This window comes from Urocitellus parryii, chromosome 14, assembly GCF_045843805.1.
Source record: "Urocitellus parryii isolate mUroPar1 chromosome 14, mUroPar1.hap1, whole genome shotgun sequence".
NCBI lineage: Eukaryota > Metazoa > Chordata > Mammalia > Rodentia > Sciuridae > Urocitellus > Urocitellus parryii.
In genome coordinates, this window is record NC_135544.1 from 9,181,151 (window position 1) to 9,193,760 (window position 12,610).

Sequence of the window (12,610 nt, forward strand, 5' to 3'; positions counted from 1 at the left end):
GGGGGACGCTTTAGTATAGGCCGGTCACAAGGGCTCATACCGGGGCCCTGAAAGACGTCTACCGGTACGTCAACAGGTTTGAGGTGGCCATCCCGATGGCTGCATGTGAGCCCACCAGCTTTAGTCTCGTGGAGGCTTGGAGGAGATTGGCAGATGTTTGCCACATGCCTGGAGGGCCACCACTGCAGTAGCGACAGACAATCCTAGAAACAAGCATGATACATGTCCGTCCAGCTCAGGCCAGTTTTGATGGACAAGTTCTTGGTGGCCTCCCAGAAAAGGGAGAAAGCCTTATCAGTCTATGGAGTAACCCACAAATAGAGTGAAGGGCACCACACAGCCCAGGTGGGCTTTTAAGTTCTCCCCACAGTCCCATCCACACTGCCTTACTAGAGAGACACAGATGAAGGGAGGTAGCCTGGGAACCATATTATTCCTCATTGCCCTCTTCTGGCAAGGTGGGTGGATCACTGCCTAGATCCTGGGCCTCTTTCCTCCCCAGGTTTTGGCTGAGGGAGCCATCCTAGCAGATGAGCCAGGTGTCAGGTAACAGGTGCTGCTTTTTGGGATTAACTATGCAATAAAGAGGGGGCAGTGTAAAAGGCAGCTTTGCAAATCAGCTAGTCCTAGGGGAGAGGGGGTGCACAATTAGGGACAGACACCATCCCCATGGAGTGGTACACAAACCCTAGAGCAGGGCTCAGCAGCAGTGCCTCAGGACAAAGCCTAGGTCATATACCTGAGAAGCTGACTCTGCCACATGCCTCAGGGGCTTAAGAAAGTGGAGGGAGCTGGTACATGGATATGGGTGGAATCTACAAATGCTCTGAAGTGCAGCTCCACCCTAACATTTGCAGGTGGTGTTTGGAAAAGCACTTATTGTTCAATTAAGAACTATTTCCCAGTCTGGACCTTCCAACATCAAGGAAGAACATCTCCTTGCCTCCATGAGCCACATGGAAGAGTCACCCCATAATCTCTTTCTCAATTCCACAGTAGGGAGAAACCCCCAAATGTCAAACCGGCTCCTGGACTCAGAAGCCCAAACCCAACCTAGAGGTAATGGCTAGGGTTCCTGCAGCTCATCAAGGGCCAGTGCCTTCACTACTTTTAAAATTTCAGCACCCATATTTTCCCCAACCTAAATGGCAACCACCAGTCTTTTACTACAGGACCAAATGAAGTAAAGGGAACCTTGGGGCTTGTGAATAGCAACAGGGAACCCAAATCTGGTCCAAGTCCCCTCCTTGTCTTCATATCCCCCTGGCCTGACCACCAAGTGGAAGAAGACACAGGGGAAGGGAGAAACCCATGCTTCTTGATATGTGTCCTGTTATTTATGCTTGCTGCACAGACAATATTAGGGGGAAAAAAAAAAAAGCTTTGTATTATTCTTCCACATATGCTGGCTGCTGTTTACATACCCTGCCAATGCCTTAGCACTGGAGAGCTTTTTGCAATACTCTGGGGAAAGGGGAGGGAGGGAATGAAAAGTGCCAAAGAAAACATGTTTTTAAAAGCTCGGGTTTTATACAATAGAATGTTTTCTAGCAGATGCCTCTTGTTTTAATATATTAAAATTTTGCAAGACCCTTTGAGCTATAGCCATAGTCCACACACAGTCCTTTTGTTAATGAGGTAGAGGATTTCATGACACCATACACAAACCCACCAGTACCTAGAATGGATATGGGGCAAAGAATTCTCCAGTTATTGCTCTTGAGGCTGGATAGTACTGACAGTACCAGCCACCCCACAGAAGTGCCACTAAGGCAGCCATACTAGGCCTGCAAAACTATCGATGTGTTTAATGCAAAAGAGGCTGGCATTTCCACATCAGGAGGAAGCCAGTTCACATCCCACAGAATGTGAACATATGCAACTTGATCTGCACCAAGGGAGACTCTTTCCCACTTATAGTCACTCCTCCCAGCTTCTACTCCAGGACTTCAAGTCCAACTAACTGTAGTACCACTCTTGATCCCTTTACACAAGACAATATCCAAGGGCTTGTATATACCTATTTCCTTGAAATTGACACGCCTATTATTCAGTTGCTGTCAGGAAGTAAGGTACCTCCAGTGGCTGTGCATCAAGGAGGATTAGGGACACTTGTGGAAGCTTGGCTAGCAGCTTGGGCTCTCTCAAAGTCCCTAACTTCCTGAGGGGTACGCAAATACTGCTCTATTTCACTATCAGAGATGTTCTCATCTCCAGTAACTGTGGATACAGGGAGTACGGGACAGATCCGCTTTGGAGGCTTTAACATGCAGGGTGGGAGAAGAAGGGCAGGACTAGCTGGCCTCTTCCCCTTGCGCAGATCTAAGGAACTATCCCCCACCTCCTCTTCTCCATGGTTTTGCTCCTGCCCTTGCCCCTGCTGCTCCTTCTCCTCCTCCGTTTCTGCTGTTCCATCCCGAAAGGCCATGCGGATCAGCATGTGGCGGTGCTGAAGAAGGTCACCAATGTACTTCACTACAGACCGCTTGTCAAGTTTCAGAACCTGCAACCATGCCAGTTGGTCAGCCATCCGCAGCAACACAGCCAGCAGCTCCTGCAAGCGGGATGCAGCAGGGAATGGGAGGTCCACGTTTGCCAATTTACAAAATCGGGCAAGGGAACATGTCAGACGATCTGAAGGCCGCAGAGACTGCCACGCCAGGAAAGTAGCTGCAGTGATGACAGGCAAGGGATGCCGCCCAGTCACCAGCCACGTCTCATTTGCCAGTTCTACCAGTTGCAAGGTTCGAGACAGCATCTTGTCTTTGTCTTCCACGTATTTGGCTGGCACTGATGCGGAGACTTGAAAGAGTTTGAAGCTGAAATAAGCAAAATAAGGGTCAGTTCTCAATGATGATGGCTGGTGGGGTAGTCTGCTCTGTCAGGATGAGGAAGGGCAGGCCACTCAAGGAGGGAAAGCTATTCTGACCTCTTGGGAACACTCAAGTTTACTGACAGCAAATTCATAGAGGTAGTCGAAGAAAGCATCAAGGTACTATCACTTGAGCACCTCCCTGTCAGTCACTATTCTAAGTGCTCTACAATGTTCTCTCATTTCATCTTCATAAAAATGTACCTAGTTATATGCATTTAGAGTTGAAACTCAGCCCCTAGTCATCTAGCTAGGAAGTAATCAAGCTTTAACCATTATTTTATACACACACACACACACACACACACACACACACACACATATATATATTTAGGTGCTGGGGATCAAACCTAGTGTCTTTCATATGCTAGGCAAGCATTATACCACAGGGGTACACCCCTAACCATTACTTTTTTGTTGTTATTGTAGTGGTGGTGCTGCTGCTGGGAATCTACTATACTTATTAGAAAAAAATAATCTGGGTGTAGTGGCGCACACCTGTAATTTCAGTGGCTTGGGAGGCTGAGGCAGGAGGATCTAGAGTTCAAAGCCAGCCTCAGCAATAGAAAGGCCCTAAGCAACTTAGTGAGACCTTGTCTCTAAATAAAATACAAAATAGTGCTGGGGATGTGGTTCAGTGGTCAAGTGCCCCTGAGTTCAATCCTTGATACCAAAGAAAAACAAAAACAAACTAAAAGAACACAGCTACTTAAAAAAAAAAAAAAAGACTTAGCTTCTAACCCCAGTCCTTCCATTAACTAATATCCTTTCAGCTCCACTTACAGATGATCCTGCTGAGGCAGGGCAATGCACACAGCCACACATGCCCCACACCATGCAATTCCCAGAACTGCCATTCATAAAGCATGTAACAGGAGTAATGCAACACAGCAGCCTTGTGCCAAGGTTAAGAACTACTTTTCCTAAATCATTAAGGTTGCTGTGAAAGCAATGAAATTTGAAACTTATAAAATTCTAGAAATATATAACAGTATTAATCTTATTAGTAGTGGGCACAAGATAGTTTTCTTCCACATCCTTTTAACTGGGCTCTGATAACAAACAAAAACCCTTCAGTTAAAAAGAATTTAGGTATAAGGATAAAACCCATCTCAATGTCTCTTCCTAGGCAGGTACCTGCTACAATAAGTCTTCACCAAATCTGCCAGGCACAAGGATGGCACGTCCAGCCCCAGGAGCTTCACTATCTGCATGTATGTGCCAGAAAACACATCCAGATCTGCATACAATAGGGCACAGATGGTTCCCATGGTTAGGGGCCAATTATGCTGCCGACAGGTGATTAAAACACAGCATCCAACCAACACCTCCTTCTTCTGCAGCCTAGCAGCTCGGATGCCAGAGTGCCGATATGCCTGTTGATAGTAAGCAATTGCTGTATCCTCAAACGTTGGTGGCAACTGCAGAACTCGACAAAGGTCTCTCACCCGGCGGAGACCTAGGAAAACCCACAGCAAGAGTTAGAAAGGTCAAAGGAACTAGTGTGTATCTCCTAGCAAGTTCTGCTAGGGTTTCATTCAGTTCTGCTAAACCTGTCACAGATACCAAATGCAAAAATGATATACCTTTCTGCATGGACAGAACACTCTCCTACCCCTACCCCACCCAACCCCGAGTACAGGCGATCAAACCTAGGGCCTTACACATTCTAGGTAAGATCTCTACCACTGAGCTACAATTCAGCTCCGATGTGGTCATTCTAAAGGTACAGAAACATTTGCAAAAAGAAGTCACAAATAAGTCACCACTTTTTTGGAGGCTTGTTTGATTCATGGTCAAGCCAAAGCTTTTTTGTAAAGTTCTTTCTTTATTTGGTGCTAAGAATTGATCCCAGGGCCTCACGCATGCTAAGCATGCATTCTACCACAAAACTACACTCTCAACCCCAAAGCCAAAGTATTACCTAGACTCCCTGAGGCTACCTCAGATATACTCTATACAAACATATCCAAATATTATACTGAATTGCTCTTGCTCTCACAACCACTCCCAACCTTTATTATTCTTTTTTTCTCTCTCTCCTATTCTCAGAACTACCCCCACCTTTCTTTTTAAGTCCCCCACTTAAAAAAAAAAAAAGGTTGGGGGATAAAAAAAGCACTCTTGACACTGAGCTACACCTCCAGCCCTTTTTCATTTTGAGACAGGGTCTCAAAGTAGCCCAGGCTGACCTCAAACTTGCAATCTCAGTCTCCTGAGTAGCTTGGCATTATAGGTGTGTGCCATCACCTGACTCCCAACCTTTATTTCTAATTATTATTTTCTTATATTTTACCTTAATGCAGAAAGCAGAAAAAGCACACAGAAGAGCTGGGCCATCAGGATAATTTTCTTTAAAGCCATTATGTCATAAAAGTGATTCTCACCTCTTTGCTCGCTGCGACTAACTTGTTCACTTTCCCCTGTGCTTCGAGAATATGTTACTTCTGTAAAATAATGAACAACAAATATCAGGCTTAAGCTCTATTCATCAGAATTCTGCACCCCCCAAACACACACACACAAGGTCAGGGAACAGAATTCAAATCATTGTGCATCTGCTCCCTGTTTCACAGAAGATGCCCATGCATGCAAAGGTAAAAGTCCATTTGGTCTTCTGTGTCCACAAGCAATATCAAATGCACAATGACCGAGGAAGGTACAGTCATCTCGCTGAATACTTTGAGGGCTGCACTGATCAGGGACTTACAAATCAAAGAAAAATAAAAAAGAGATGTTCACCAATGCTAAAACTACTTGGGATACTGGCATGTGCTGTATTCCTAAAGAATTTACCCACAATCTTTCAACAATCATTTGATTTGGCATCTAGGTAGAACTTCCTTAATTTCACTTAAATTTAAGATTGACTATACCTACAATATAAGCCAGACATCATTCCAGGTACTAAGAAAACACAGATGAGTGGCAGTCCCTGATGTCCTCAGCTCATTTATTCACTTTAGGCCGTTTTCTCCCACAATTAAGTGAGCGCGCGTCTAGGAAAGTGGGGGAGAAAAGAAGAAATCCCTCCACCGCCCCAGGCTGTTGCCAGGGCCCAGGAAAGGGCAAACACAGGTACCTCGGAGGTTGCCCTCATCGGTGAAGGTGGTGGTAAGTACCCCCTCGGTGACCACGCAGCCGCAATCAGAGCACACCAGCTGGCTCTGCGAATAGTGAGAGTCTTCCACGAGTTCAGTAGAACCACAGTCGGGGCATCGGCCTCCGCCCGGCATCTCACCACCTGCGCAACGTCGCTGAAGCCTTGGATACTCAATTCACCGTCCGCAACAGCAACTGTGTTATCAGACTAGGAGGGGACCCTTATAAGGGCTGCACTTTTCTTTTCCGGCCAGAACGACTGCGGCATAAATGGTTGGCTCCTCCCCACGGCGGCGCGCCACTTCCGGTCTTCGCCTGTTCAGGCTCCGTTAGAAACACGAGTTAAGGGAGGAGGTTCCTGGTCTGAACTGCGTCTCACATTCTCTGCTATCTGTAGTTGGTTTGAGATGGGCCATGTGGGGTTTGAATTTGGGAAACTTTCTACGTACATGGACACGTATAACAGACTAGAAATTGTTGCCACTCCTGAACCACCCTGTTTTTAAAGCACTGGGAATCGCAGGTTCTTCATTTCTCTTCGAATGTTAATTTTGGCCGGAGTGCAAAGTATGTTGCTACAAGGGTAATGTAGTGAGAGAGCAGGAAATTTTATTCTCTTTTTCAGAGCTGCTTCCCCAGGCAAATTGCAAAGAATGTCTAACAGACTTTGGAGTGAAATAATAGGCAGTAGTGAGGCTTTTGGCAAATTGGAAGGTGCAAGAAGGCCCATCTCAAACCAACACGTAGAAATGTGCAATGATCTGAATGTGTCCCCTAAAATTCATGTGTTAATCCCCAATGTAACATGTTATAAGGTGGGGTCTTGGGAAGTTGTTTAGATCATGAGAGCTCTGCCCTTAAGAATGGATTAACCTCCAGAGGTAATATTTTTCATTAGTTTCTGGTTTATCTTCTATTCCTTTTGTTCTTAATTTTCACATTAAAAAGTAGTATTAAAAAAAATGGATTAATGGGGGCTGGGTTGTGGCTCAGAGGTAGAACGCTCGCCTAGCATGCATGAGGCACTGGGTTCGATCCTCCGCAACACGTAAATATAAAAATAAAGATATTTGTCCATATGACTAAAAAATAAATATTTAAAAAAGAGAATGGATTAATGCAGTTATAAAAGGCCTTAATGGAGAGATGTTGGTCCCTTTGCCCTTCAGTTTTCTGCCATGTGAGGACATGGGATTAATCTCCTCTGGAGGACACAGCCTTCAAACCTGCCAGCACCTTGATCTTGGAGTTCTTGGGCACCAGAACTGTGAGAAAGTAAGTTCTGTTAGTTATAATTTACAAAGTCTCCTGTATTCTGTTATAGCAGCACAAAGATTAAGACATGATGAATATGTTTGAGTCTAAATTAAACATCAACAAAAGAGTATATTTTCTGTTTTAAAAAATATTTATTTTTTTAATTGGACACAATACCTTTATTTTATTTATTTATTTTTATGTGGTGTTGACGATCGAACCCAAGGCTTCGCACATTCTAGGCAAGCACTCTACTGCTGAGCCACAGCCCCCACCCAACAGTATATTTTCTTATAGGTAAGTTCTAATTGTATTCATGCAGAGTAAAGATTTTAAGCCAGAAAGGTGGTAACCTCTGTGACCCCCAGCTACTCAGGAGGCTGAGGCAGGAGAATTGCAAATTCAAGGCCAGTCTGGGAAATTTGGCAAGACCCTATGTCACAATAAAATTTAAAAAGTGATGGGGCAGGTTAAGAATGTAGCTCAGAGGTAAGAGTGCTTGCCTAAGCATGTGTAATGCTCTGGATTCAGTCTGTAGTATCTCAAATAAATAAATAAAGTTGGTTTGGTTTTGGTACAAGGAATTGAACTCAGAGGGGCTATTCCCACTGAACCACATTCCCCAGAATTTTTTATTTATTTATTTATTTATTTATTTATTTTTTTTTCATTTTGAGACAGGGTTTCAGTAAATTGCTTAGGTCTCGTTAAATTGCTCAGACTGCCTCTGAACTTGTGATCCTCCTGCTTCAGCCTCTGAAGCTGCTGGGTGCTGCACCATGGCACCCAGCAATAAAGTTTTTTTTTTTTTTAAGCGATGGGGTCTTGCTGAGTTGCCCAAGCTGGCCCTGAATTCCTGGCCTCAGGTGTTCCTTCTGCCTCAGCCTCCTGAGAGACTGGGACTTCAGAAGAGCACAATCACATAGGGCAAGAATAAAATTTATTGTTTTGCCTTACTGAGGATTAAAACTAAGGGCACTCCACCACTGAACTACATCTCCAGGCCTTTATATTTTCTATTTTGATACATGGTTTTGCTAAGTTGCTCAGGCTGGCCTCTGACTTGCAGTCCTCCTGCCTCAGCCTCCTTACCTGGGTTCATGGGTGTGGGCCACTGTACTCCTTTTTTAGAGAAAACCTATCCACTATCACAGGGCTTTATCATACTAGAAGACATTCCCCCAATCAAGGGACATAATAATCCCTAATTAATCTTCACTTAAATTTGAATTTCTTGCCCTAACTCCATACAAGAATTGGGCTTCAGCACAACAGCCACATCTGGGTTATGGCCTTCCAAGTCCCCTGTCTTCAAGACTTCCTCACCAGAGTGAGGTATTGGGTGACGATTTATTTCTGTTTGTCTGGCAGGTAAATAGTAAGACACACTTGTATGGGAGAACACATGTACATCTCAGGGACTTCCATTAGTTTTACAATATACACTTGACATTCCTGCTGGGGAGAAGAAACATGTACCTAAAGGCAACATAATTATCATCGGAAGTCATTCTTTACTTTATTAAACAGAATAGAATCATGTTTATCTGATTCCCAATTTTGTGCAGATCTTGAACCTAACTACATTAAAATAAATTTTAAAAAATAAATAAATAAAAATAAAAAGCCAGGCACAGTGGCACACACCTGTGATCCTAGCTATCTGGTAGGCTGAGGCAGGAACATCATAAGTTTGAGGCCAATCTCAGTAATTAAGCAAGACCCTGTCTCAAAATAAAAAATAAAAAGGGCTGAGGGTGTGACCCACTGGTATAGCCTCATGTTGTTTGGTCCCCAGAACCACAAAAAATAAAATAAAGTAAAAATATTAAAAAGTAGGCTTTTGGCCAGGTGTGGTAGTACACACCTGTAATCCCAGCAGCTCAGGAGACCGAGGCAGAAGGATCATGAGTTCAAAGCCAGCCTCAGCAACTTAGAGAGGCTCTAAGACTCTAAGTTAAGGCCCTAAGTGAGATACTGTCTCTAAATAAAATATAAATAAGGCTGGGGATGTGGCTTAGTGGTTAAGCCCCTCTGGGTTCAATCCCCAGTATCAAAAATAAGGGGTTTACAGAACTTCAACATTCCATTTTCTCCAACTATATATACATTGTAGGTGGGAGAGCAGTTCTCAGATCCTCCAAATAGCAGTTGTAAGGAGGTAGAAATGTCATTCCCTTTTCTAGTCACAAGAGATGGGTGTATTGGTACCATAATGGAGCCTTGTCCTCAGACACAGGCTGGGAGGAAGGTAAAATCCAGGTCAGAAGATGGCGCACTCTGCTAAGCCATTTAAGTCTGGGCAGTCTCCACTTTCTCAGGAAAGCGATTGATTTGGAAATGTGTCTGTCCTGCGTTCTTGTATTTATTTGCCTTGTGGCAAGAATGCAGGACAGACACATCATCCTCAGTGTGCTTTGCCCTACCACTGACTCTTCTTAGTGTTATTGTCTTTCATGATAGGGATTGTTGGTGTAAGTGATGCCCCTCAGCTGAGTGCTCAGTGGGCTGGGTTAGAGCTGCTGGGGGTCCGGGGAAGCTGTTGAAAAGGCAGCCCCAGGGGCTGGGGTGGTGGCTCAGTGGTAGGGCACTAGTATGTGTGAGGCACTGGGTTTAATTCTTAGCACCACATATATATAAATTAAAGTTCTATCAACAACTGAGAAATAAAACTTTAAAAAAAGAAAGAAAGAAAAGGCAGCCCCAGATGTCTTCCAGATGTGCAATGCTGACTTTGAGGCCAAGGCCCTTTCTAGAAGGTACATTAAAAAGGACAGCATGGAAGGAGAGCAAGATATGGCCTGAAGGAAGCCCTCTGCCCACCCTCCCTTGGTTAGCCATGTGTATTCTGGTGAGCTGTTTGCCAGTCTCACTTTCCCTTTGATTCCAGGTTTCTGTCAGAAAGATTGGCTTTCCTATCCTGAGGATGGTGCTCAGAAAAAAGTGGCCCAACTCCTGTGAATACCTGTTCCGGGTGGGACTGTCAGAAGCACCAGATGGACTGAATTCCACAGTGGGAGAATCATTCTAATCCAGAGCAAGTAAACAATGAGAGTCAGGCTGCTCTTGAGGTCTGTAACTCGGCTCCAACCTTGGGCGCTCTCAGTGCATTTGACTGAAACTTTGACTCTAACCCAGTTTCACTCTGAGCCTTGAATACACTGACTCATTGTCACACTAAGCCTGGCAACTGCCTCAGGCCTTGGAGCCTTTCTGACTGGATTTTCTTTCTACCACCTCAGCTCTTTGGTGGACATTCATTCTCTAGCACTTGCTGGTGAGATAGCCACAGATACACAGTATAGAACCTGGCCAGGACTTCCAAAATTCTGGTATTTCTCCTTGCTCACATTGTTTTCCCCTTCTGCATTGTTCTGCTCATGGTTTCAGTCCCTAGTCCATTGGCTCTATGGATCATGGTCCTGTGGCAAGGTAGCAGATCATAGCTAAGTATGTGGTAGAGTAAAGCTGCCTCCCTCGAGGCCACCAGGAAGCAGAGACAGAACGGGGCCAAGGTCCCAAAATTCCCTCTAGGACAACCCCTAAAGACCTAACTCCCTCCAATTAGGTCTTACCTCCTAGAAGATCTACCACATCCCAAAAGCCCTGTGGGCTGGTGACCAAGCCATTAGCATCTGGGCTTTTGGGGGATATTTAAGATCCAAGCCACAAGTGTTGTATCTTCCTTTTAAAGTGTATCTATTTGTATCAGAGGAAAATTTCTAGGACAAGTAGTCAAAATAATAGTGGTTACCTCTTGGTAGGGGGAAGTTTTGACTGTTTACTTTTTTACAAACATGTTATGATATTACTTAGAAAAATCTGCAAGCTGAGCCTATGGATTAGAGAGTGGAGGGGGAGGAACAGTGTTTTCTGCTGCTCCAGAATGGACCACAAGAAGTCATTAGATCAGCTAAGCAGAACCTGTGCCACCTGGAGGAAGTGGGTAGGGACTACTTAGCCCCTAGACTTCTGGGGCTCGACTTCCTTCAGCTCAAAATTCTGAATTTGTAAATGTTTTCCTTCTTATGCTGTTCATATACCCAATTTTCATTTCCCTGACTTTCTTGGTATTTTTTTTAAAAGCTCTGTTATTAGCAGCTGGACTAAGGGGACTCAAAAGAGAGACTTGTGTCCCTGGATTTTGAAAATGGGGCTGGGCTTGGTGGCAGTAGCAGGAACCAAACAGAGAATTCCAAAAGCAAAAGAAAGACTCTACAAGAGAAAAGCTGAGGTCATTTGTGTAAGCTTTTCTTCCTTGGAGACTCTTCACCTAGAAGCCTCTTCCCTTTTTTTTTTTTTTAATTCCAGTACAGAGAATTGAATCCAGGCTTCACACATGCTACGGAAGTGTTGTACAGGGATTTTTTTTTTTTTTTTTTAACCAAACCTATATGGCTGAGTTTCTTCATTAAGAGAAGCTATTTTGGGGCTGGAGATGTAGCTCAGTGGTAAAGTACTTGCCTAGCATGTGCAAGGTTCTGGATTCCATCTCCTGTAGAGAGAAAGGGGCGGGGGATGGAAAGAAACTTTTTTCAGATGCGTTGACATGGTGTTTCCATTGATGTTCAGTTGAGGTATCCAAGCTTCTCCACCAAATCCAGGGAGGTTCCCCAGACCCAACCCAGAGCTTCATGGGCTCCATCTGCCTCTGTTGCTCTGTAATGTGACCTTAATATCTACAAGACAAACATTTCCCTCACTGGGAAAAAGATTTGGCCTTTGGAGAGATGAGCTCAGAGGAGACTCCTTGTCTTGCCCCAATAGCCTCTATTCTTATGCGGATCAACTAAGTTGACTGAACCCAGAAACTGCTTCCCAGATGGGGCACTTACGAACCCAGTGTGAATTTAACTCATGTCCCCAAGTGAAGACTTCATTCTCTGGGAAAACTGTGTATAAGCACAGGAAAACAAGAAAAGCTCTGTGTCCACTGGCTCAGCTAAAGGCACCAGCTACAAAGGAAAAGGTGCAGCTTTAGAGCTGGAAGCAGAATATTCATATGATGTGTACTGGCTTAATGTCATACCATAGTGTCTCAGGACAAGATGAGGAGTGTGTCTTAGCGAAGGGATATAGAGATGTCTTGTCCTCTGATGGAGAAAGGGCCTAGGGACCCCTGGGCATCAAGCAAGGTGGTAGCAACAAGAATTCAAGTGGGAGATCCTCATGGATCTAGTCACATATACCACTCTAAGAGATTTTCCAGAAGACAGAAGAAACTTTAATCATACCCATATTAAAATAAATACACAAAATCTTTGAAAGACAGTACCATTTTATTTAGTGTTATAGGAAATTTTAGGTTACTTTTAAAAAATAAGACAAAGAAATTTTAAAATCCCAAAGTAACAAAACAAGAAATAGTTTATTCTGTAA

General features: G+C 44.2%; 1 protein-coding gene across 1 annotated transcript; it reads right to left on the reverse strand.

Annotated features, from left to right (window-relative positions):
• Positions 1–2,081: 2,081 nt before the first annotated feature.
• On the reverse strand, positions 2,082–6,213 carry Brf2 (BRF2 general transcription factor IIIB subunit). Its single transcript, XM_026404684.2, has 4 exons — positions 5,955–6,213; positions 5,260–5,319; positions 4,010–4,331; positions 2,082–2,819 (listed from the first exon to the last, which is right to left on the reverse strand). Exons 1-4 carry the CDS (start codon positions 6,106–6,108, stop codon positions 2,093–2,095), a joined length of 1,263 nt encoding a protein of 420 aa, XP_026260469.1. The 5' UTR covers positions 6,109–6,213; the 3' UTR covers positions 2,082–2,092.
• Between the last annotated feature and the right edge of the window lie 6,397 nt (positions 6,214–12,610).

What these genes read in the sequence shown, in the direction of transcription:
- Brf2 (XM_026404684.2), bottom strand. Translation starts at nt 6,108, where the DNA reads ATGCCGGGCGGAGGCCGATGCCCCGACTGTGGTTCTACTGAACTCGTG. An exon ending in TAGTCGCAGCGAGCAAAGAG is followed by an intron (nt 4,332 to 5,259) that starts GTGAGAATCACT and finishes GGGTTTTCCTAG; the next exon opens with GTCTCCGCCGGGTGAGAGAC. An exon ending in GTGAAGACTTATTGTAGCAG is followed by an intron (nt 2,820 to 4,009) that starts GTACCTGCCTAG and finishes TGCTTATTTCAG; the next exon opens with CTTCAAACTCTTTCAAGTCT.